Genomic DNA, 27,106 nt, shown 5'->3' on the forward strand with positions numbered 1-27,106 from the left:
CTGCCAGACAAAGACTGCTGCAACTCAGTTTCTCCTCTCCATCTTTTACTGTACCAGTGGTGGTGATTGTGATCATTTCAGTGAAAAACAGGGACCTGGGACTTCAGGGAGCACCCTGGCTGTATCCTGCAGCTTGCACCTGAGTGTCCCTAGGAGTAAGCCCTGAGGTGGAAGGGAACAGCTGATGTGAAGAGGTGGCTGAATAAAAAAAAACTGGGAAGGAAGAGGCATGTTTATGGCTTACAAAATGTCACAGAAATCAGAACAAAAGGCAAATACAGAGCTAGATGATATTAGGAATAAAAAAGTTGCTAGCAGTGAGGTTAAAGATAGAGGGATATAAGTGAAACGTAGTCTTCAAAATGCTGGAGCTGTGCAGGGATTTTTTTTTTCCTGATGTCAAACTGCAAGTTGTGTGAGAGTGAATATATTGCATTTCTGTGCAGAGGGGGGTGTGGAGGGATCCTCTGAGAAGCTCAGATACTCTTACTTTCTTAATGTGTTGGGTAATCCTTCCTCTGCCTGAACTACCTAGGGAAGGCTGTTCTCTGCAGTGCTCTTCATCTCTGCCAGTGAACAAGTAGGGACAGAGGCACAGCCCTCTCTGCCCTGCTCTCTGATCCTTCCCCCACACCATGGGGTGTTTCTTTGTGAAAAAAAAATTCAAACTCAGTTCCTCCAGAAGAAAAATCCCTTCCTGACACAAGCCAGTTTGGAACCGATTGATCACACTGTCAGACGCCTGAGAAAGGACTCTCACATTAATCCATTTTGCAGGACTTTCCAGTAAACCTCATTCACAAGGGGGATTTCCTAGTCCAGAAAAGAATGCAGAGGAGGTAGCCAAAGTGGAGGGGAATCAGAAAACAGGAGCAAAGCTGCTGAGGGCTGCAGAGGAGGCTCACCCAACAGCAAAGGGTACACGAACCTTTGGTAAGTGACACCTATGAACACCGTTTAAGTGCTGGGGTCCAGTCTTGTCCAGTGACCTGGGGAAGGGCTGGAGTGCCCCTCAGGAAGTCTGCTGCTGAAACAAAACTGGGAGGAGTGACTGAAATGCCAGAAGGCTGTGCTGCCATTCAGCAAGGCCTGGACAGGCTGGAGAGTTGGGTGGAGGTGAGCATAATGAAGCTCAACAAGAGCAAGTGTAGAACCCTGCCTCTGGGGAGGAAGAATCCTATGTATCAGCAGAGGGACTGACTTGCTGGAAAACATCTGCTCCTGGTGGACAAGAAGCTCCCCACGAGCCAGAAGTGTGCTCTGGTAGATAAGAGAGCCAGTGGCATCCTGGGGTGCATCAAGAAGAGTCAGACCAGCAGGGTGAGGGAGGTTGTTCTCCCCCTTTAATCTGCCCTGGTGAGGATTAGTGAAGCAGGTTGATACTATACATAGGGACTGAATTTTCTACTGCATTTTACTAGCTTACAGCTTTCCTATTTAAACTAGGGATCAGAAATCAGTTTGCCATCAATATTTCTGGTTGTACTCAGATGTCAGGCTTTATGAGTCTTAATATTGCTGTAAAGATCCACAGAGACATATTGTCAGCTCTGCTTTTTTCTATTATTCCACTTAGCAATGATTAAGATCCATTCCATGAGATAGGGATGATAATTTCCCATCTTTTAGCACAGCATGAAATTGCTATTAAGGGCTCTTTTGTCCAGTTCATCTTTATTTCATACAAGTTAACTCAGAAGACCTCCTAGTTTGCTTTTAATATCAAAATGATTGTCAGCCTGGAAAAAAAAAAAAAAGAAGAGAAAAAATTGAAGAGAGAAATAGAGAAATCAGCTTACTACCTTCTTATATGAATGATGTGCTCCTGTGAAAAGGAAAGAACTTTCTTAATGCTTCATTTTTAATAGGAAGCATGACCCCCCAAAAAACCAATTCCTCTCAGTGTTTAAACTAAGATTTGTCAAACACAAATGGGAAAATAGCATTTATATATCAGTCTTGTTTCTTTCATAATGATTATGGGAGGGTATTTTGGAGGGAGGACAGCAATGAGAGGTCCTCTCTGCACTGAGTGGCAGGAGCTCCTCACTGTGCCCAGTGATTTCAGGTAGAGCCCAAATGGATGCCCAGGTCTGTTCAGAGCTGGCAAAGACAAACTCTGTCCAGTGCAAACAAATGCTGTGAGTGCCACCAGCCTTTATTGCATCTCTTGGTCTGCAGCTCACACAGAATCACAGAATTAACCAGGTTGGAAAAAAACCTTCAAGGTCATCAAGTCCAACCTATCACCCAACACCATCTAATCAACTAAACCATGGCACTAAGCACCTCAGACAGTCTCTTTTTAAACACTTCCAGGGAGGGTGACTCCACCACCTCCCTGGGCAGCACATTCCAATGGCCAATTACTCTGTGAAGAATTTCTTCCTAACACCCAGCCTAAACCTCCCCTGGCACAGCTTGAGACTGTGTCCTCTTGTTCTGTCACTGGTTGCCTGGGAGAAGAGACCAACCCCCACCTGGCTACAACCTCCTTTCAGGTAGTTGTAGAGAGCAATGAAGTCTGCCCTGAGCCTCCTCTCCTCCAGGCTAAACACCCCCAGCTCCCTCAGCCTCTCCTCACAGGGCTGTGGGAGAAGAGACCATCCCTCACCTCACTGCTGTCTCCTTTCAGGGAGTTGTAGAGAGTGATAAGATCTCCCCTCAGCCTCCTTTTCTCCAGGCTAAATAATCCTAGTTCCCTCAGCTGGTCCTCATAAGACTTGTGCTCTATGCCCATCACCTGCCTTGATGCCCTTCTCTGGGAGAGGAGCTGCTCCTGGAGAAGTGGTCTTGCTGTTGGAGACTGAGGCAGAGAAGACATTCAGCACGTCACTCTTTTCCTCATCTGTGGTCACTACACTTCTCCACCACACCCAGCAAGGGACAAAAAAATCCTACTTAGTCCTCTTCTTGTTACTGTACTTACAGAAACCTGGTTTGTTGTTTCAGCCCAATTCAGAGCAAAGCACAGAGAAATACACTGGGCTGCCTGCTTTTCTGACTAGCAATTTATTACTGCAGACATTCACAGTCAGTCAATAACACCATTTTCTACCTTTTTTTTTTCCCCTCCCTTTCTCATACTTTGGAATTTGCCCTGGGTGCTACAGCATAAGTCAATTACAGTGTCCAAATGTAACTCTCTTTGGTTTCCCTGGGAAACTGAAATGGTAAGAAAAAATGTCAGAGTTCAGGACAAGAAAACCCATCTAGCACAATTCTGTTGTGTCTGTAGAGATTTTGTATTATCTCAACAGCAGTTATCACAGAATCACATTGTGCTTTTTACTGGTTTTGTCTGAACACTGGACAAGCACAGATAAATTTGCTTCTAGTCAGGATGACATTAAATTGAAACAGAGGGCAAAAACAAATTAATTTTTGTCCTTTATGGGTGCGTGTAGTGCCAAACACAGCGAAACATTACCAGATTTGGAGGGGTTTGGATCCCCCTAGTAATTGTTTGCAGAGATCCAAGGGTTCTTCTGCCAAATTCTATGTTAAAAACACAGGCAATTGGTACTTATTTGAGTGTTTGAAGTGGAAAGCCTGTTCCTGTCATCTTTACACACATTGAGATCTTTGCTGCCTCTGGGAAGGATGGTGAGGAGCAAATGGCAAATCTACAGCTTCAGTGCAAAAAATAATGACATCAATGGCAAATGATTAATCTTGCCATGCCTGCCAGATAATGCCTGGAAAATACACCAAGAAAAAGCTGTTTCTACCTTTGCATCTTCTGTGACTCACTTCACATCTGGGGGTTTCTTTTCTAGGCTCCACAAAACCAGTATGATATTGATGAATGGCTGTCAGATTGAAGAAATTCATAACAGAGAATTCAGAATTACAAAAGAAGCCTTGAGGGAAACGGTTGGTGAACACAAGTAAAATTATGATTTGTCCTAATCTGACTAAGATGAAATAGGAAATACGAATGTGTAAAATCCCACTAAGGACATGGGATTCATGGGGAAAAAAAAAAAAAAAAATCAAACAGCAGCAGGACACTTTTGCCCCTTCCCCAAAGAAGTGACACAGACAGCCCTAACTGCCTAGGAAGGCTGGCAGGGATTTGGGTGTGCCCCTTCTCTCCCTACTACTGCACTGCATGCACTCAATAGCCACAGTTCTGGAAGTTCTGACTCCTTTAGGTGACTTCTCTTCCCATATGGTGTGGCCTTTTAAACATCTTTGGTCATGTAGCAGCAAGGCTGTGCCAGCTCCACTGTGCTTTTTAAAGCAAGCCTAGGCCTACTAGAATGCAAAAGCAGTGAGCTCCTTGGCACTCCACCTTGGCAAGGTAGCACGGGATGAAATTCTTACAGGCAAACCAGATCCTGAGTGTAAGCAAACTGAACTTGGGACAGCTCCCCCTCAGAAAGTGGTTAAAGCAACAGTTCTTGGCTCCTGTAACTTAGCTTCTTACAAAAGGCAAATTTAAAAATGTTCCTCCATGTGGTCCTGTTTGGAAAGAGCTCCTCTAATCAATTGACAGCACTTGGTTTAAACCTGGCAAGTGCCACAGGCAAGAAATCTATGGCAAGCCAGCTTGCACGCTGGGTGCAGCATCCACCTTGCACATCCCAAAGTCAATCACATTCTCTCCCTTTTATTGTTCTTGATACTGAGTAGGTCTCCTGTGTTCTACAGGACTTCTAAACCATGTTTTATGATTGCACAAGACTGTGTCTGTGCAGCACTCAAAAATATGGAATACTCAGCCATTATTCCAGAGCCTAAACCAACACAAAAAAAAAAAACCCTAACCAGGGCAGGTTAAGCAAAATTACAACATGTACAGCTGAGAGGCAGTTCAGTTTCAACCAGAGGTTCAAAAGAATTTTAGGTCAATTTTTCTACTTTCAGGAGAGGATTGCTTACACTTTTCACACCAAAAAAGAGAATAATTACTCTGCACAGAACTCTTAGCTATACTTAGGTCCTGTGGTTGGAAAAGATCCAGCAGATAATCCTGCCTCCATCCTGCTGCCTTGCAATATTCACAACTGTGCCTACTGAACCTAGCTAATGTAATTGTTGAAAGGAAGCAGAGAGCCCAGGCTGGATGAAATATGCATGCATCTCCCCTCTGAGCTTAGCCTCTCATTTCTAAACCCAATCCACTACTCCATGTGTCTGGGTGAGAACGAAGTTCACAGCAGCACCTGCGCTGCTGACATCCTCATAAATACCGAGACGTCCCGACAGAGGGCTGCTCACAAAGACAGACAGGCAGGCAGGACCATCTATGCCACACTTCCATTAGAAAGCTTCTGTATGGAATCTGTCCATTAGTTAAGGCTCAGCAGGAGTGAATACCAAATTCTGGCTCTGCTGTACTTCCCATGGTTAGACCAGACCAGAATTTAAAACTCAGCGTGCTCTGAGCTCATTTCTTTTGACTGGAAAGGAAATGAGCTGAGGCTTGCTTTTGTTGTCAGTCAAACCCACAGTTTTAAGGTAGCCTTAAACAAGGTAGCAACATGAATTTGGCACTTCCAGATCTTAAAAGGCAATTAACAAATAACCCAACTTCTTACTGATAACTACAAATCCCTCACCTATTCAGAAATGCAAAATCAGACCACTCTGCGTTTTGTGCTGTAAACAAAGCAGTGGAAGGACAGATTTATGAATAAATCTCTACCTCTGCTACCAACATTTTTGTGTGAACTTACTCAAGGTGTAAATATTTAATGTTTCTTTTCTCTGCATTATTATTTATTTTCCTGGGTGGGGATAAAGTCACCCTTCAATAGTGTGGACCAGGTAAATAATGTATTACTTAGTCACAAAAAAAAAAAATAAAAGCCAGAGGAAAAATAAATGAGAGGATATCTTACCTTTGGTCATCACAATGCCTGCAAGAGTTTTGTGGCGTGCATGCATGGAAGTGAAATTGTCTGTCAGCTCCTGGAACTTCTGTGCAACCATTTGGTATATGGAATCAGCAAAATCCTGAAAGACACAGTCAGAGAGAGCTTTTGACTTCTTTGAACAAGGAACCCAGGTGCTTCTGCAGATTAGCCACCTGCTGTCAATTGCTGAGACCTTCCTTTCAGAATTAGACAACACCTACATGAGCAAAGATAAAAGGAGTATCTCTTTGTCTACTGCCCACATCACCCTCAGGGATGGCCAGATTAACTGAATTAAAGCTAGAGATCTGCATGACTGGGATTTTAAGGCATCTTTTAAGACTGACTCTTATTTTTGGTCTCCTAGATACTGGTCCAGGATCAGTTCACAAGAAATTTGCTGGTCCTTAAAGCATTCTGTTGGAGCAAGCTGAAGAGGTGGATGTGTGTCCCATCAAACCCCTTATAAGCCCACTGAAAATGTCCATTAGCTTACAAAGCCTGAGAGATAAGTTACAGACAGGGACCACCTCTCTCTGCATTCAGGGTGAGCTTTTAATTACTCACAGATAACGAGGTAAACCAAATCAGCTGAGGAATCTGGGCTCTGTTTAGTGCTGTCAGGGGAGTACCATGGTCTGTCCTCCTCCCACTTCTGTAGCCATTAGGAGAAGGGGAAAGGGAACTTCTGCTTGCACATCAAGCAAGGATGTTGGTGTGCAGTAGTGATGAGGGACCGTCGGTCTGCCAGGTCTCCCCCAGGGCACAGCAGCTTTGTTGAAAGGTTAAAAATTCCCATGGACAAACCTCTAGAGACTGTGGGGTATGCACCTTCAGGTCTGAACGAGTTCAGTCTCCAAGGAGAGCCTTGGGGAGCTGAGTACTGAAGCCAAGCAGGGGAAAGGGTCTAAATAATGGATTCTGCAGACTGCATATGGATGAATGCGAACCAGCTCTGAGGGCACCACCAGCTGGACCGCTTCCCTGCTGCAACATTCAGTGTCTTTTCATTTACTTAATCTCTGCACTTTGGCACAGAGCCTTTCAAGCATATATTTCAGATAAGTCAGAGGAACACTGTGAGCATGAGTTGTTCTTAAAGTGCTTTGCAAGTCTGGGAACAAAAAAGTAAGATACAAAGGAGCATTTTGTGGTTCTTTGGGCTATAGGTTTTTCGTGTGAAACCAGGCTGTACCTTGGGTAGACAAATCTTACTGGGAGCACTTCCTGGGGGCTGGAAGTCACTCTGTGATGCTTGACAGGAGACGCCTGGCATGTTGTAATCTGGTTAGCCCTGAGTGACTGCACCTTTGTTAGGAAAAGTGGCTCGACCAAGCAGCAACTCCAGTTTTGCTCCTGGTGCTGGGATAAGCTGCATGGGTGAGGTCGTGGTAAACCAGGAATTCACCTGGTTCCTTTATGTGGATCCATGTTCACATGTGGAGGAGACACTGAATCTGATATTCAACCTCCCTGAAGATCAGATCCATTGTTTTTCTCCCCAAGCTGTTAATGGTGATGAAAGCACGTTGGTGAAAGCACAGTGCTTTAAACTGGGAGAACACAGAGCTATTTTTCAGAGGAAAGCAGATTCTAATTCCCAAATATTAGCAGTAATGGCACTGCCACTGAGAGCCTCTGCAGGCTGCATGCCATATGCTTCTACAGTTTGCTCCATAAAGTCAGCTTCATTTTTAAACATTATTATAGCAAAATATAAAACCCCCTAATTATACAAAACATAACAGTAATCAGGCAGCCCCCTTTTCATAAAACCTGGATTTCCCTCCCCCCACATGTACAATCCTTGCAAGTGATTGCAATTTGCTCCAATACATACAGGACAGGATTTCTTTGTTTTGTTCTTTGTTTTGCTAAATGCAGGTTTTCAACCTGTTGCTCTGGGAATGAACCATTTGCCCCAAAACACAGTTTAATATAACATGGAATAAAATCTGCTGGCTTGTTGCAGAAGAAGGAAAGAGCCATGAAAAGCCTTTTTTTTTCTTTTTCTTTTTCTTTTTCTTTTTCTTTTTCTTTTTCCTTTTCCTTTTCCTTTTCCTTTTCCTTTTCCTTTTCCTTTTCCTTTTCCTTTTCCTTTTCCTTTTCCTTTTCCTTTTCCTTTTCCTTTTCCTTTTCCTTTTCCTTTTCCTTTTTTTCTTTTTCTTTTTCCTTTTTCTTTCTCTTTGTTTCTTTTTCTTTTTTTCTGGGGGACATTCTGCACTAGAATTAGATGAAACCTAAGAAAAATTATCAAGAATGATTTGACAGTTCCTAAATGGAATTTCACTTTGACTGTTGTGTTTATACCTCTCCTAATCTAATTGTCCACAACCGCGGTGTGAGCAAGATATTGTTCACACAGTGCTTCTGAAGGATGAATTTTGGGTCAATTCTCATTTGTCAAGCATCAAGGCACCCTTGTGATATAAATGCAATTATAGTTGCTTTACAGATGAATGAGTGAAGGCACTAAAGGAGTGAGGGACTGGTCCAGGGGAATAGCAGAGAGCTGGGCACAGCCAGGTGTTCAGTTTTCCTGATGCTCTGGCTAAATGCTCAGCACTGGAACACTGCCTGTCTTTCATAATATGAAAGTTTGCTCCTAAACTTGTTTTCCTACAGAAGAGTGACTTCATCCAGAACAGAAAACCAAAGAATATTTCCAGGACTGAGAGAAGTGGGTCCCATATGGCAGACTGAAAATCTGATCAGCTTTATTTGGACTACAAAGACAGAAAGAAGAAAAAAAAAAGTATCTCAATAAAACTATCTGCACCATCATTAAAAAAAAAAAAGAATCAAATCATCATTTCATCTCCTGCACTGCTGCAGTCCAGTCCATGCCTATAGTTCTAGCATGCCCTCCAAATCTGCATCCCAGGGCATTTTGTGCTCATTAAGAGTTAATTAGCTTTGAGGCACATACAATTCCTAAAAGAATCATTTAAAAAAATGCTAAACAGAGCAAATAACTTTTAACTTTGGATTTAGAAATCCCCACGGCCAGGGCTTTCTTTACTTCATTTGGCAGTAGGTTCCAAAGCCAGGGAGTGAAGAGGCTCACTAAAAGCAAAACAACAACATGACTTCAGATAACATTTAGGGGTAATAAGGTATTGGGCATTTGCTGATCTGCAGGAGTGACCTGAGGCATTAAGGAAGAGTACACTCACTCAATGTGAAGCCTCTTAGCTGAAATAAAATCAGGCAAGTATTTTCTTTTCTCTTGAATCCACTGCTTAAAAAGCTGCCAATGAAATTAATAGAAGCAAAGGAGTGGTATAGATACATGCAGGATGAAGGAAAAAGAACACAGAGCCTAATCTGAAAGGTAATTTACAGGCTTACTGCTATCATATTATTATCATCATGAGACTGTGATTTATAACAGACATACAATATATACTGATATGATAATAAAGATACAATCATAATATATCATAGTAATTGTTAGAAAAGATCCCCAAGTTTCTGGATGGATATTCCAAAGTACAATGGAAAGGAAGAAAAGGAGCAGGTTTATTTTTGCAGATGGAGGTAAATAAGAAATCAAGAGATGCACTGCTCAACCCTGTAAAGAATTTGATACCCTGAGGATTGATGTAAATCATGCAGCATAACTGCAGGGCCTTGAATGATCCATCCCTGCAAGCTGGCCTGGTGGCAAAGAGTTAGTTTCCAGACCTGTTCCCAGAAGTTACAAGAGGAGCAGAGTGCTGCCTTCCTTTCTAACACACAGCACAGAGCCAATTTGGTTTGCTCCATTCATGTGCACTGAAATCAGTGACAATATTTCTGCCCATACTGAGTCTTTGGAATGAACTCAACTCTCTACCCAAAGGCAAAACTGGTTTCAAATCTGATGTATACAGGACTGAGATAAGAGTTGGTACACTTACCCCTGCTCAGATTACAACCATAGATTCCAGAGATGGTCTTGCTTTACTATTAAACAATAATCCTAGGATGCTGAAAGACAGATATGCAGCTGATCATTTCTGATGGGACATAAACTAGAAAAATCCACCTAGTGATGGCTGTTGTGAACCTAGTTGAACTCTGGGATACAGACAAAGCTATTATTTGCCATCAGAAAGATATTAAAAACCAGATACAAAAGGAACCATTCTTTTTTTTTTTCCCCTCCTTTTTTCTTTGTTACCAAAACAATGAATCTCAGAGAAAACTTGTGTTTGGTGATATCACAGGTCCTACTGCCAGATATGAGTGGAAATAAAAGTCTCCATCTGGAGTAAATAGAAGAGCCAAACATATCTTGGCAGCTTCTGAACGAATATCAGGTTGGTAGTAGAAAAAGGGGAAGTTTCAGCAGATGGAGGAAAAAGAATAGTAGATATTTTTCTTGTGAAAGAAAATATCAGTGCAATTAATAGAGGTGTATGCAATTGCACTGAGCACTTCATGGCAGAAATGGCACCTTGGGACCATGGGGACAGGGCAGGAGAAAATAAAAAGCTATGGACAGCCAGAGTTCTGACCACTCATACCAAGGCCAATGGGAGAAGAAGCACCCAAATACAGCCTGAGTGCTGGAACTAGGGGGGACTTGCATTTAGGTGTTAAATCTCTTTGGATTGCTGAGATCTGATGCAAAGTGCCACTGAAAGATGCTCCAGGTGAGACCCAAGTGGCAAGGATGGGAGTCCAAACACAACCGTGCCCTGGCTGGGCAGGGTGAGCTCAGCCACACCAACCTGACCTGTGTTTTGAGAGGAAAAACCAGGACTCTGGGGAAGAACAGACCTTCCAAGTGCTGAGTTCCTTTCAAATCCCCTGCTTTGGTTCACCTGCTATCCAAATCCCAGCTTTCATAGGTCCTCACTTAGATTTTCCTCTACAAACAGTATTTGTCTCACAGGCAACTTCTTCGGGATCCAAATCTTTGCTCAGTCTTACTACAACAGTGAGTGCTGTGAGTAAGGCAAACAAGACCCACACTGAGGCTCAAATCTTGGCTCCACCCAAACCATGCACCTTGCCTAAATGCCTGCTGACACAGTAACTTGTTCAGCCACTTGGAAGAAGAAAGAAAAGAGGCAACACTGAAGTTTTCCCTGTGGAAAAAAAGAAAAGACTGTGAGAGCCTGCTGGATTTAATGAGCTGTATTGTAATACATACAAGGAGGCTGGAAAAGTTGAAAAATAGATGTCATTACTATTGAAAGTGCACTGTGTTGTCTGAAGTATTCATCTGCCCTTGATTACCATATCAAATTACTCCTGTTATTCACAAAGGAAAAGCAAACTTTAGATCATACCACTGCAGGACTAAAAAGTTTTAGTCATTCCTCAGCACTAATATTTCAAACGGTATAAATAATTAAATGTGTTCAAGTTTGCAATGGGAGTCTTCAGGGTAAAACTGACATTCAACAGAAGTAGTAAGGATATTAAAATCAATAGATTATAAAGGAGAAAGCCTTTAGTAAACATTTTCTATTGAAATCCTGTCTTAGGGTTTATAGGGTTGAAATATCAAAAAGGTTAGATTTGCATATGGATGGGAAGAGAAATCCTGCTATACAGATATCACCAAGGGCTCTCCTTCTCCTGCCTCCCAAACACTTTGTTTTCCAGAAAATTACTTACATTTGGGGGGTAAATGTTGAAGACAAGGAATGGGGATTGGGTTGAATTAAGTTCACAACTCCTTTCACAGCTAAAAGGAGCTGGACACCCAGTTAGCTGAGGGGGAAACGTGCGCTCGCTGACTGTGGGAGTTTGCATTTTTTCCTGCAGGGAAGTCTCACTGACTAAATGGAAGGGGAGGGAAATGCAGTACAGAGAATATCAGTCCTGAGGGGCTGCTCTCAGTCAGGGTGTGCAGCAAACTGCTACACAACACACTTTTCCCCAGGCTTGTAAATAAGTTTGCTGCAGCTGGTTGGAGATGCATCGCTTGAGCCACTGAATTAGTCAGGCTCTTCCCAGGTACTACATCACCTTCAAGATGCAGCCTTGAGAAGAGAAATATCCAACATCATTCTTTTAGTATCAGTTTAACACCAGGAGCCCTGTCAGTGTGATGGTAAGGGCTGAATGAGGACCTAGAGGACTGGACAGGCAGGGATAAGCTGTGCAAGGAAGGAGGGCAGTGGGTCACAGGCACCTGGCTGCAGGCAGGCTGAGTTCATTCCTTGCTCTGCTTCCTGGAACCCTTGGTGCAAAGCACTTGCCTTGCCTCAAGTCCCACTCCTGCAGAGGTAAAAGGGAACAATTTTTACCCACCTCTCAGGGGAACTGTGAGGCAAACAGCACTGATGGTGGTGAGACTCTCCAAGTCCATGCAAGGACTTCAGCAGCCGGAGTGGAGGCTGCACTCCACAGTTCCTCATAACTCAGCCTCCCTTCAGCATGCCCAGACATTTATGGAGTACTACTCAAAGAACAAGGCACTGCCAGGAAATTCATTGTGGTTCTTTCCTTGAGATGTGCAGTAATTATTTCTCTCTGATCATAACTCCTACAGTATTGATCATTATGTCAGGCTTTGGCTCACCCCTCAGGGCCAGCTTTCTTTTATCTCAGATGGACGTGGTTTGATTTTTGTCTGGCTATATGTTTTCATTCCAGCTGATGGCATTCCTATATCCTGTGTACACCCTGACTCAGAGAGGTCTTCTCATCTGTGCTTCTCAGGGGGCAGTGAGTGCGTGCTGCTCAGGCAGCAGCAGGGTACAGCTTCCCACACTCAGCTTCTAATGGAGACTCCAATCATGCACTTCTGGCACTGAGCTGCCTCACCTTTTTCACAAGGAAGATGAACTGCTCCTACTGATTCTGTCAGAAGAATCACTCTTACCACCCCCCCTGCCTGTTCACAGTCCTGTTATAAATGTTTTAGTTACATATGATGCTGAGCTACCTCCTTATTTCTGTCATCACCAAACGTCCCAGATTTGCTCTGCATTCCTCAGTGGCTTGGCTGACCTTGGCCAGCTCCTCTAGGCTGTACAATGGGCTGCAGGGCTCAGAGCGATCATTTGCTGACTCCTTCCCTCTCCTCCCCTCACCTTGGCTGGGAGCTGATTGCTCTGCTGAGTTCCCAAACCCCATAAAACATATTTGCCTCCATGCTGTTGCTTACATCATTAGTGATTGTTTACTGCATAAATATCAGCAGTATGCTGGCTGCTGAATGAGGCAGACTTTGAGGGCAGTCCCTGTGTGGCAGGAATGACAAAATGCCTCAAAAGACCCCAGAATGGGAATCAGAATAGAAAAGACCTTCTCCCATCCATTTGGGTTTGGAGTTTCCCAGTACACCTGGGGCTTTATGGACACGATAGCCACTGCCTGTGCTGGGCCTGAGAGGACACAGCACACATGGAGAAGTTAAGATTCATGTATTCAGCACATGCTCCAGCAATGGTTAGAGCCTGCAAACACTTCTCACTTGTGATGTTTCTTGAGTGGCTAAAAGCAAGCTCATTTTCCTCCACTGCATCTGAAACTCTTTTTACTAGGCAGCACAAAAGCTTCCTGGTAAACTCTCTTCTAAATCTCTTCAGTGAGATTTTTCAGTCATGACTGCCAAAGAGCTACCCTGCCAACGTCTGCAGAACCTTTTGTTAGAGCATTGAACTTTTTCACACATATTGAGTTTGAAATGAGGAGGGGGCAAGTTTTATTGGGGCATTTGAGGAGGGAGGGACAAATTTAGAAACTGATAGCTATGATGTGAGTTCTGGAAAAGCCTCTGAATTTGTATGAGTGCTGCTATGTGATGCTGTAAATGGGATTAATCAATGTTCAATATCTCAAAAGAAATTTGTAGCAACAGTAGGAAGTACAAGGATCAAACAGGAATTTAGTCTACAAGCTCAGTGAAAAAAAAAAGTTCTGTTTTCTCAATACATCCCCTGACTACAGGGAACCAATCAAACTTAACATAATGTATCTTTTTATTTGTTTCAGAAACCCCTGGAGTGACTGAAAGAAAATGGAACACATAAAATAAGCATCCTATTGGAAAAGGAAATAATGTCAAATCCAAATGCCCCAGCTCCTCCAAAAAGCACAACCGTCTATTTAGTGGGAAAACATTTTGCATGTAGGTTTAATTAGAATCTTTAAATTCACATTAGTGTGTTAATGTTAGGATGCTAACAGATGAGCCCCTCTATTTGAGGTTGATTCATTGCTGTCTGCATTCATCTTGCTCTAAAAAAGATGCTACCAATAAGACCCATTTCAATGAATTTAGAGGACTGACATGAACAGTTGTTCCCTAAAGGAGGCCATGCTAAGTTTCCAGCTTTGCTGCTTCTGAGTATAGCTCTGCATTATTGCTCTGGCAATGAAGAATGTCCACTCCAATTCTGCAGAATCATTCCTGAAGTCAGTGCTGCACCTGCTAACAGACACCAGAAGGGAGGTCTTGTTTGTTTGCCTTTTTTCTTTTACTGATCCTTAACCCAAAAGCCTTCTTCCCACAGTGTGCTGAATAATTCAGACCAGTGAAGCAGCGCTGGCTTTGCAGCCTTGTGCCCACTTTAGGACAAGCCTCAGGTGTCAAGCTGTTGTGCACCACAGACATTAAATTAGCACAAATGGCTTTTCTTTAACTAGATAGAAGCTCTGTAAAGCCAGCAGTGCCTAGGAATCATAGAATCATGGCTAACTGTCAAAAGGCTTTGATGCTCTCAGTAACAACCCAGATTTTAGCTTCACATTATGAGCGTTGTCTCTTCAACAAAATCAATGCTTTACCTGAGAAATGCCCTTTCAGATTTCTGTTTCTTCTCTTTATCTTTCTCAGGTGCACTAAAATGAATATCCTTTGGAAGCTAATGGTGGCAAACCCTACGTCACCGACAATGCTCCTGGCCTTTCCAGGTCCAGTCTTTTCCCAAAGCCTAACCAGTTAGCAGCTGTTGGGGAAAGGTTCAAAGCAGGGAGCAAGCAGTGGTCCCTTGAGTATCACTCTGAAAATCTATGCCCCTGTGTTTCTGGTTCTCATTAAGGGGCTGCACTGCTAAGAGCCTTCTCCATCACACCTATGCTTTCTTAGATAAAGCAGGGTGCAGGAAGTGTCCAAACCAAATGTAATCTCTTCTGAGCTGCTGATCCCAGCAAGGCACTGCACGACTCAGCTTTCTGAATCACACAATGCACTGCCTGGTGACTGCTGTACAGACGTTGGAATTTTCCCTTTCTTGTTGTTAAAGATCTTGCTGTCATTTGCTGTAATGATTCTTGAAAGTCAGCTGTAACCTTGCAACAACCTTTCCCTTGGCTGTGAGGAGTGCTAAGGCAGTCTGCATTTTGTGTAACGTCACTATTCTCTGGGCTTCTCCTCAAATGTGTAATTACCAGGGACAGTTCTCATCATCTAGGGTGGCTTTGTGCCAGGAGAGTCACAACCAAGATTTTGGCTGAGTCCTGACCACCACTGACCACCAACAGAGCCATTTGGGACTGGTGTGTGCCTGGGAGCAGGGCTGAAACTGTTGTCTCCCTGACTTACTGTCCCTTACTGGGCAAGCAATTAACATAACATTGCTGAAATTAAGAAAGAATTTTACCTGCATCTGAAGCTAAAACTTCAGTTTCAGACCATGTCCTAAAACTCAAGTATCACCTCCCCATTAACCTTCCTTCCATCTCCAGTCAAGAAACTCCTGACCAAGTGTCCATACCTAGAACCTGGGAATGGCCTTTTTAAACCCTGTGTGCAACCACATCTGTAGATACTTTTCCTAGGCATCAACCTAAAACTGCCACAAAAGGATTTCCCAAAATTCAGACTGCAATTCCAGAGAGAACAGAGGGATAACCAGCTCCACAGCCAGCTCCCAGGACAAATAAAACTGTGTCACCAACTTGTGCTGTTAAGGTAATTGCTGGATGTTAACTCACTTGCTAAGATACCCACAATCTAAAAGACACTCCAACAAATTATTTTCAGCATATTTCTCTCTCCTTCTCTGCTCACAGGGCTCCTCAAGGAGGAATTGGCACAGAAGTCTTGCACTCCCCTTTTCAGTCTATAAAACTATCCTGTCAAAATATGGGAAGTGGGTTGGAGCTGGACTCAAGAGCTGACTAATATGGACAGCAAGGTAAAACATGCTGCTTGCAGCCCCTGAGAAAGATAAAGGCAAAGAAGTGAAGGATTTCAAGGCTATCTGCCATTGCACCTTTGTCTTGTCTTTCCTCATCCCTTCTCTGTGATTATGTGTTCAACCATTTTCCCCACCTCTTCTGTTGAGTGAATTTGTGCTTAGCCTCACAGAAGCATTGTCTAGGTGGTCTGGAAACTCAAACTATTATACAAATCAAAGTCTGTCCAGTTTCTGATAGCACCAAAACTAATTTATTTTTTGTTTATACTCCACTACCTTTGACAAAGCTTCCTCTAGAGATTTATATCTCCATCCTTACTGCCTTCCAACCATTTGTCAACTTTTTTTTTTGTTTTGCAACCAACAACAGAAAAAAAAAAATAATCTGACATCAACCTTGGAAGAGGTACTGAGTGCAGAAGTTGTTTTGTTTTTTTCTTTCAGATGTGATAAAATCTTGCCTAAAACCATGTCCAACCTTTTCAGTAAAAAGTCCAGATGGCTTTGCAGCCTGTACAGCAGACTTAATTCACTGATGCTTCTCTAAGTGTCAGCAGGGTGTTGTCTTCCAGAACTAGTAAATGTGCAATGAAAGGCAGCTTGGAGGGGAGAAATACACACAACAAAACCCCCTCTGTCTTCAGCCCCCCTGCCTCCCCCAAAAATCAAGATAATCTGAGGATTTCTTACATGCTTCTGACTGAAAATTCCCCCTGGGTAGGGAAAGGCTTTGCAAACAACTGGAGGTGTAAGGGCTGGGGTAGTGGTTCAGGCACCTCCAGGCTGAGCAGTGATTTATGCACTCACTGCTGGCTCTAGCTTGCCCTTGCCTGCACTACAAACATTTCATCAAGACCCTTCCCAAATCTGTCTGTAGGCTTCGAACTGCAGCATCTCATGGTGTCTTCTTCACCATGGTTATACGAGCACAAAGCAGCATTTATGAGTCTGATAGGCAGATGGGGAAGGGGTGGGTTTTGGGTTGAGTTTCTGACCCTGTGCCTGGATCTTCTGCAGTCTGATGTCATCATGCCATCAGCACTTGCCTCAGTTTCCAATCTGTAAAACGAACATTTTGGTGATCTATGTGTGTGGGACTTCTTTGATAGAGGTGAGGGTCAAGGTACTGTTTTATTTCAATTTATGGCCAAATTTACCACGGGATTAGCACCATCCTGCCCATGCCTGCACTCAGCATAGTGCCTGGCTTTAGGCGTAGGCAATATGGGAGAATGAGCAGTAAACCAGCTCCGATATGGCCACACTGGCCCTGCAGCCCGAGCTGAGAGCAGCCAGATCCTGCACTCAGCAACACAAGCACAGAGGATGTCTGCCTGGTCCACACCAGGAGAAAAACTGCCTACTCTTGGTGCCACCTCTGAGTGCTTCAAGAAAATCAGGAAGAGTAAAAAGCTCTGACCAATATGAAGCTCATGTAACTATGGTCATTTTAGCCCTGTGATGATACTGGTGGCAGTGGTTACTGCTGCAACCACCTCCTGAGTATTCCCAGTTCTGTTATAATTGTGTAGCCTTAAGGTTGGCAATGTTCTTCCTCCATGTCTGTGCTAAGTTTATACCAACACCGTCATGCTCCAGGATCAAAGAGTCATGGTGTGACTGCAAGGCAAATAATCAGTGATAGCAACAATGAGAAAGTTCTCAGAAGAGAGGAAAAGAAAAAAAGAGAGGGGGGGGAAAAAAAAAGGGAAAAAAAGGAAAAAAGAGTTCAGTGAATAGAAAGCCCTTCCACCATGTTTCTAGCTTTGTTTCTCATTGACACTCTACTCCTGTTGTGAGCTGACAGCTGTGGACCAGACTTTGTCAGGTAATTAATCTGGCTAGTTCATTTTCACAGGTGAGTAGCAGGTTGGCACAGTCTCCTCTAAAAGTGGTTTGTGGTTTGTTTTTTTGTTTTCCAGAGCAGCATGGGTATGAAATCTTGTGTGGGGGTGTGTGTGAACATGGGCACACAACACACTCCTGGACCTAGCCAGCCACTTGTTCCTCACTGCAGAGCTAAATGCTCCTGTACGTTGAAGGGTGAATGGAATAAGCCTCAGATAAGAATTTAAAAGCATCAGACTGGTGCCCATTGATTACAACTGACAAAACATTAAAACTCTCAAACTCCCTTGCCAAGGTTGAGCACTGCTGCTCTGACTCACACAACTCCTGTGCCTGTTTAGAAATGAAACTGATTAAAGAAAAGAGGTGGTGAGAGAGAAAGCAAACCCATCACATCTCTCGGTGGGGGAAGGGAGGATGATCTGCTACATTTTAATACTTGGTTAGTTGTGAAGTAATGCAGTAAAAATAATAACATCCTGCCCATGCAGCAGTGACAGCTAAAATGAGCACACTTTTGTCTGCATGATGCAGACAGTGCTCTGCAAGGTCATTGACTTGGAAACATGCTCCTAAGGTTCTTCCATCGAAGAGCCAAAACATCCTTTCACTGAAGCTGTGTGCCTTCAAGCCGTCCCTGAGCTTCACAGAGCCACTTTCTTCTCTTTGATGGTTTCTTGCCACTTCCACATTGTGCCCCAAGACATCTGTCTTGACAAATGGCTGAGTAATGCAAGGGCCACACAACAGTGTGGCAGTGTCTATGTCCTCTGCAGCCAATACATGCAGCAAAGGCATTCTGCATTTCTTGTGCCTTATATTCCTTCTCCTTAGACTTCTTCCTCCTTCTTATAATCCAGGATGTTCTTAAAACCTGATCTGCATATTAATCTGTTTTATCTGTGTCCTGGAGTACCCCACCCCTTGGTTTTCATGGACAATCAAGAGATGATTCAGTTCAGATTGGGCTGTGAAAGGGCACAATGGTTAGTAAAACTACACTGTAGCTGGAGCAGAACAGCATGGTGAGCTGCAGCACCCCTCTGTCAAGGATAACAAGCTTGAGTCCCTAGAGGCAGGGTGTGCTGATGGAAAGCAGTGCAGTGATCCCTAAGGTGCTGGCTGTGCTGGGAGGGAGTTTGGCAATGGAGTACTCCTCACCTTTCCTTGGATGGTTGGGGCTGTAATTTCCAGGTGAACATTTCAGTAGATACCTTCATTTCCACTGGTCAGCCCATGGAGCCATGCAAGACCCCTGAGTGTGGCCCTCTTGAGGCCATCTCTTCTCATAGGAAACTATTTCACTCCCCTGGCTGTACAGGGAGCCCAGAGCTCCTAGCTGCCAGCAGCAGATGAAATCAGATGTCTGTCCAATTGCAGTGCTGCAGTAACAGTGAATGGGTACTAGTAGAATGTGATCAGAATAAAGTGATTTCCTTGCACCAGAAAATGGAATAAAATCCCCTCTCCTAAATCCCATTTAGCTCTACATTCATTACTCTGCCATGCTTTTGTAGTGAAATGCTCAGATCCTATTGGAATGTCCCAGACATTAATTTTCACTGCCAATAACAGGAGTCCTGTGCACTTAACATTGTCCTTGGGACACAGGAAAAACATGTTTCAGCAGCTAATGAAATTATCACCGACCCTGTGACCTGGAAAACAAATAGAACAAGAAAGTCTTACCCTTGCTGGGCTAAAATGATGTGGTACAGCTGTATTTTGTCACTTACTTTATGTAGATCTGCATATGTCACACCAAATTGCAGACTGCCATTTAATATATATAAAGGAGGCTTTTTTTAGCTGACATTTCCAACACAGCTCAACAACTGTTTTGCTAGAATCCATGCCATGTATCATGTATTTTATGGTTTCTTTAGCACATATAGGGCATAACAGTTGGAGGACTCACTGGCTTCTGACAGGCATGTAGCAGTGTTACCTTCTATTCTCTGTCCAAACTTTAATGTCTCAGGCTTTATGATTTTTGTCATTAATATTTTTGTGCAGGTAGAGCTAAAGTTACCCACAGGCCAAACTCTCCTCAGAGAGGTACAAAGATGCATCTCAAGGAAAGGATGATGGGAAATCAGCCTACAGAATTGGGAGACAGCTTCAGGGAACTTGGTGCCATTGCAAACTGCATTGTCATGCCACGGAGAAGAGCAAAATCTGAGCTTCCTCTAGGGTTTTGAGCATCACACTTGCATAGGTAGATGGTTGGAGGCCTCTGAAGAGCTCAGCCTCATTGCAGGCTCTAACCAGATGTAAGGTTGTAGTTTTATGTTACATGATGACGAGGACATAAGGATCTAATGGTTTTTGATAGAGATATGACAGACTTGGTCAGAAGTTGAAACCATTTCGCTGAAGCAGCTCTCAAATCCCTGTGCCTCAGCTTTTCTACCTGCATTTATCTGCCTGTAGCACCCAGAGATCACATCTCTCAAGGTGTCAGTATGAAAATCCCTGTGGGCAAGTGAAGCGTTGACACCACATTGTTGGACAGCTGACCCACAGCAGAGACAAAATGAACACTTATTTCCTTTGCAGGTGAAACTCAGCTATCAAACCTGCCCTTCCACATGGCCAACACCAGTGGCAGGTGACATCACAAACCCATTCTCTCATTAGCGTCCTCCTGTATTTTTAGAAAAGGGCTAAGGTGTTAATGTTGCCCTGCTGGGAAGCTGGAGGGGTGTGAAGCTGCCCACACCCCACAGTAGGGAGGGCAACCACTGTCCAGCATGGGGCTCCAGCAGCAGGTGCTCATGTTGTGTACTGGCTGGTAGCAAATCAACAGCCAGGAGTGCTCTGGGGAGGAGACACAGCTGTCCCAGCAGAAGCATACAGCAGACATTCACTTGCACATCACCAGTCAGAGGAAGTCCCTGGAAAGCAGTGTTTGGACACAAGCCTCCACCACTAAGGCAGCAACAGCAGTGCCATTAAGGCAGCAACAGCAATGTCACTAAGGCAGCAACAGCAGTGCCACTATGGCAGCAACAGCAGTGTCACTAAGGCAGCAACAGCAATGCCACTATGGCAGCAACAGCAATGCCAGTAAGGCAGCAACAGCAGTGCCACTAAAGCAGCAACAGCAATGCCACTAAGGCAGCAACAGCAATGCCACTAAGGCAGCAACAGCAGTGCCAGTAAGGCAGCAACAGCAATGCCACTAAGGCAGCAACAGCAATGCCACTAAGGCAGCAACAGCAGTGCCACTAAGGCAGCAACAGCAATGCCACTAAAGCAGCAACAGCAATGCCACTATGGCAGCAACAGCAGTGCCACTAAGGCAGCAACAGCAGTGCCACTAAAGCAGCAACAGCAATGCCACTAAGGCAGCAACAGCAATGCCACTAAGGCAGCAACAGCAGTGCCACTAAGGCAGCAACAGCAGTGCCACTAAAGCAGCAACAGCAGTGCCACTAAGGCAGCAACAGCAATGCCACTAAGGCAGCAACAGCAATGCCACTAAGGCAGCAACAGCAGTGCCACTAAGGCAGCAACAGCAGTGCCACTAAGGCAGCAACAGCAGTGCCACTATGGCAGCAACAGCAGTGCCACTAAGGCAGCAACAGCAATGCCACTAAGGCAGCAACAGCAATGCCAGTAAGGCAGCAACAGCAGTGCCACTAAGGCAGCAACAGCAGTGCCACTAAGGCAGCAACAGCAATGCCACTAAGGCAGCAACAGCAGTGCCACTAAGGCAGCAACAGCAGTGCCAGTAAGGCAGCAACAGCAGTGCCACTAAGGCAGCAACAGCAGTGCCACTAAGGCAGCAACAGCAATGCCACTAAGGCAGCAACAGCAGTGCCAGTAAGGCAGCAACAGCAGTGCCACTATGGCAGCAACAGCAATGCCACTAAGGCAGCAACAGCAATGCCACTAAGGCAGCAACAGCAGTGCCACTATGGCAGCAACAGCAGTGCCACTAAGGCAGCAACAGCAATGCCACTAAGGCAGCAACAGCAATGCCACTATGGCAGCAACAGCAATGCCACTAAGGCAGCAACAGCAATGCCACTAAGGCAGCAACAGCAGTGCCACTATGGCAGCAACAGCAGTGTCACTAAGGCAGCAACAGCAATGTCACTAAGGCAGCAACAGCAGTGCCACTAAGGCAGCAACAGCAATGCCACTAAGGCAGCAACAGCAGTGCCACTATGGCAGCAACAGCAGTGCCACTATGGCAGCAACAGCAATGCCACTAAGGCAGCAACAGCAATGCCAGTAAGGCAGCAACAGCAGTGCCACTATGGCAGCAACAGCAGTGCCACTAAGGCAGCAACAGCAATGCCAGTAAGGCAGCAACAGCAATGCCAGTAAGGCAGCAACAGCAGTGCCACTAAGGCAGCAACAGCAGTGCCACTATGGCAGCAAGAGCAGTGCCACTAAGGCAGCAACAGCAATGCCACTAAGGCAGCAACAGCAGTGCCACTAAGGCAGCAACAGCAGTGCCACTAAGGCAGCAACAGCAATGCCACTATGGCAGCAACAGCAATGCCACTAAGGCAGCAACAGCAGTGCCACTAAGGCAGCAACAGCAGTGCCACTATGGCAGCAACAGCAGTGCCACTATGGCAGCAACAGCAGTGCCAGTAAGGCAGCAACAGCAGTGCCACTATGGCAGCAACAGCAGTGCCACTATGGCAGCAACAGCAATGCCACTAAGGCAGCAACAGCAGTGCCACTAAGGCAGCAACAGCAGTGCCACTATGGCAGCAACAGCAATGCCACTAAGGCAGCAACAGCAATGCCAGTAAGGCAGCAACAGCAATGCCACTATGGCAGCAACAGCAATGCCAGTAAGGCAGCAACAGCAATGCCAGTAAGGCAGCAACAGCAGTGCCACTAAGGCAGCAACAGCAGTGCCACTAAGGCAGCAACAGCAATGCCACTAAGGCAGCAACAGCAATGCCACTATGGCAGCAACAGCAATGCCAGTAAGGCAGCAACAGCAATGCCAGTAAGGCAGCAACAGCAGTGCCACTAAGGCAGCAACACAATGCCACTATGGCAGCAACAGCAATGCCAGTAAGGCAGCAACAGCAATGCCAGTAAGGCAGCAACAGCAATGCCACTATGGCAGCAACAGCAATGCCAGTAAGGCAGCAACAGCAATGCCAGTAAGGCAGCAACAGCAATGCCACTATGGCAGCAACAGCAATGCCAGTAAGGCAGCAACAGCAATGCCAGTAAGGCAGCAACAGCAATGCCACTATGGCAGCAACAGCAATGCCAGTAAGGCAGCAACAGCAGTGTCACTAAGGCAGCAACAGCAGTGCCACTATGGCAGCAACAGCAATGCCACTAAGGACTCCTTGTTTTGGGGATAAAATGGCCTACCTGGGCTTAGGGACACCAAGGACTGATTCTGATTCTGGTTCAGTACCTAGCAAGAGTGCAATGCCTTTGCAGCTTGCACCATCTTCACAGGTATTCTACGCAACACAGAATAAGGGAGAATAAGGGAGAAGGAGGCCCCTTAGCTGGTGGGTTTTGTTCTTTCCCAGGATGACTGAGGAACCAGGAGCATTCCTAACAAACATTTTTATGAGTCTCTTAAGAGATTGACAAAGTCCCTGAAAGGGAGCACAATACAATCTGCTTGGAGAATTTCACTTTAGAAAGCCTCAGGTGTAAAGACCCAGCTCAAAAGGCAGGGAATAGCAGAAAATGAAGCAGAAAGAAACAATTATTAATGAGTGGCACATGTCTGTGCCAGTTTTGGCAGAGGAACCACAGCTGCTGAGGTTCCCAGTTCCTGAGCACAGAGTGAGCTACATCCATTTCCATGTGGCAAGTCCAGCTGGACATGGTTGAAACTACCACCCATCAGGTTTTTGTTTTAGTGGTAAAGCATTCAAAAAAATCAACTTCTAAGTCACCAATAGCTTTAGAAAGCTTTTGCCTTTCCTTTTTCCCACACAAACTCTCCCTGCCAGATTCTGGTTGTGTTACATCTAAAAAGAATTCAGAATCTGAGGCAAACCTTGGAGAAATCCATAGAAACCTGTCCCTCCACTTAAGCAAGTTTTGATTTGGACTTGCTGTGTCTTTAAAAGTGGAACATTTCTGCTAATTCCTCAGTTCAACTCTTTATGCAAAGTTGTATTTTTCTTTTTTTAAATTTGCTTGTGCATTTAATTTCAGTCTGCATCTGTAGAAATTTGGAATAGCTAATGGCTATCAGTGCTGCCTACCAACACATTTTTCCAGGCCAACTGGCATTGATATATGCTCATTGCATCTCTTTTGCTAACTAGTACGATTCTAAAAGTCTCAATGACTAAAAATCAGTCACTCAGAACTTACTGCAGGGGACTGCAAATAGCAGCTCTCAATTATGGAATGCAGACGGACTATAAAGCACTGCATGAAACAAGAGATGGGCTACTGAAACACGTTCACTCAATGCAAAAAAAAAAATCTAATGTTTCTTGCAGAAAAGCAAGAGGAGGTGATGGCCACTACTCCTTGGTGTCTGTCTTTCCTTCTAGATTTCTCCACTGTTTCTCAAAACACTACTTGCTCGTTGACCGTTTTGTTGCCCTTCTGAGTCACTCTCTTTACTAAGGTTTGTCTTGTTTTCACATGCTAACACCTTTCCCTGTGCCCTTCAGATGTGCTTCTCTTCCTCATTTTCTTCTGCTACCATTTCTAGTCTGCCAGGAGAAGAGAGGGATCCTCAGCATTGCAGGTAGGAGGTGTTCTGGGCATGAGAATCACAGAGTCACAGAGTGTCAGGGACTGGAAGGGACCTCGAGAGATCATCCACTCCAACCCCTCTGCCAAAGCAGGATCACTCATACCAGGGCACACAGGAATCCATCCAGGCAGGTTTTGAGTATCTCCAGAGAAGGAGACTCCACAACCTCCCAGGCAGCCTGCTCCAGTGCTCTGTCACCTTCACAGTGAAACAATTCCTCCTCCTGTTTCCATGGAACTTCCTATGCCTCAACTGCCACCCATTGCCCCTTGTCCTGTCATTGGGCATTGAAAGGGAAGGTCTGCAGTGCCAGAGCTGGGTGGTACTACCTGGTGTTGGGCCACACACTGAGCCAAGGGTGCTACTCAGTGTCTACACTGGAGAATATGATCATCCATGTCAAGTGAATACAATGGGTTAGTAGGAGAACTATCCACTAGAGAGACAAACACAAGTCCTGGCTTTGGATCAGCTACTGGATGAGGAGGGACTGGATATAGCAGGAACTAAGCCCATTTCCTCCAATGACTTTTCAGTTTTATCCCAGTTTCAGAGCCTACCCAGAGCTCCTCACTACCATTCACAGTGGAACAAGACAGCGCAATATTGATCAGCAGCAGTGAAGTCCCTGGACTTTTCACGATAGAGAAAGCTAGACAGAGACTAGGAAATCATTGCTGTGTATTTTGTAGAAACTACAAAATTTCAGCACTCTGACCTACAACCTGCCTCTCATGCTTCTGCTGGGACCCAAGGAAAAGTTTCCACCCACCTCTGCAGATTAATAAGAATGAAAAGTCAGGAAGTCCAAGATGATTGGTACACAAGGTAAATGGATGGAGGCAAAGGCTTCTTTTGGTGAATAATGCTGCAAAAAACCCCCAAGCATCTAAGACTACACAGCTTTACTGATGTAAACGTTGTCAGCTTCCTGAGCCCTCCTTCCAGCCTTCCTCAGAGGATTGCTTACTCATGCAGCAGAGGAACAACTACACCAACTCCAAAGTGAAGGAAGATCCTCCTAAGCCCAGTTTGGGCACACTAATTGCACAGGCAAGTGAGTGTGTGTGTGTGTATAATACAAGCTTGGCAGTGGTCAGCAAACGGCCCTGCTCTGCTGCACAGTCCCTGCCCAGATCTGTAGGCACATCCTACCACACAGGCATGGCTCTCCTACCCCTTCCTGCAGCTCTAGGCACCCACTCTGGCTGGGTGAGTGCAAAGCATCCTAGGCTGGAGACCTGGGTGCAGGCAAACCTCACAAAGTTTAATAAGGACAAGTGCAGGGTCCTGCATCTGGGGAGGAATAACAACAGGCACCAGTACAGGATGAGGGGTGCCCTGCTGGAAAGTAGCTCCACTGAGAAAGACCTTGGAGTGCTGGTGGACAGCAAGTTCTGCATGGAACAACAATGTGCTCTTGTGGCCAAGAGAGCCAATGGGATCCTGGGATATCTCAAGAAAGGTGTGTCCAGCAGGTCTAGGGAGGTTCTTCTACCTCTCTACTCTGCCATGCTGAGACCACACCTGCAATACTGTGTCCAGTTTTGGGCTCCCCAGTTCAAGAGACAGAGAACTGCTGGAGAGAATCCAATGGAGAGCCAAGAGGATGATTTGGGGACTTGAGCATCTCCCTTATGAAAAGAGACTGAGAGCCCTGGGGCTGTTTAGTCTTGAGAAGAGAAGACTGAGAGGGGATCTCATCAATGTGTATAAATACCTGAAAGGTGGGTGTCAAGTGGAGGGAGCCAAGCTCTTTTCGTTGGTGCACAGACAAGAAACAACAGGTTCAAACTAAAACATAGAAGGTTTCATCTCAACATGAGGAGAAACTTCTTTACAGTGAGGATGACAGAGCACTGGAACAGGCTGCTCAGAGAGGTTGCGGAGTGTCCTTCTCTAGAGACTTTCAAAATCCAGCTGGATGCATTCCTGTGCAGACTACCCTAAGTGATCCTGCTTTTGGCAGGGGTGTGAGACTCGATGATCTCTTGAGGTCCCTTCCATCCTCTGATATACTGTGAGACTGTGATATCATCAAATACTGATACAGTTCCAGCAGGTGACCCCTGCTGCCATCTGCTGCAGGTGCTCTCATTTTGACTCCAAGGAGCCCATGAGAAGCCAAAGGAAATGCCATACTCATACCATGCTGGGTGCAGTGAGACAAGCCTCAAACTGGAGGAACTACAGGGCTGCTGCCTTCCCACCCGCTCCTGCCTCAGCTGAAGATGAGGGCCAGGCTTTAGTCAGCAAGCGAACACTGTGCCTGCCCTCCACCAGTTCAAATATTTATCATGTTAAATATCAGCTTGCAGAGTATTGTGCTCATTTAAGCTTTTCACGTCCCAATGATTTTTTATTATTTCCACCGACTGAAATAAATGAAGAAAACGTTTCAGACTACACATGAAAGCATGTAAAAATCAATAACTGGATTTTAAAAGATCTAGAATGGCTTGAATACATTCATTTTTCAAACTTTTTTTTTTCCCCTCTCTGATCTTTAAATAGCTTTTCTTGGAGCATAACATTTTTTGAAAAGTCAAATACAGAGCATTAAGGGTATAATTACCATTTTA

General features: G+C 44.8%; 1 protein-coding gene across 1 annotated transcript in view; it reads right to left on the reverse strand.

The window, feature by feature from the left end:
* ADARB2 (adenosine deaminase RNA specific B2 (inactive)) overlaps positions 1-27,106 on the reverse strand; it is a 96,583-nt gene that overhangs the window by 43,364 nt on the left and 26,113 nt on the right. The window contains exon 3 of the mRNA XM_054390096.1: positions 5,850-5,964. Coding sequence (XP_054246071.1) covers positions 5,850-5,964 — 115 coding nt within the window. The remainder of the gene's footprint in view (positions 1-5,849; positions 5,965-27,106) is intronic.

The sequence above is a fragment of the Indicator indicator genome, chromosome 20 (genome assembly GCF_027791375.1).
Source record: "Indicator indicator isolate 239-I01 chromosome 20, UM_Iind_1.1, whole genome shotgun sequence".
NCBI lineage: Eukaryota > Metazoa > Chordata > Aves > Piciformes > Indicatoridae > Indicator > Indicator indicator.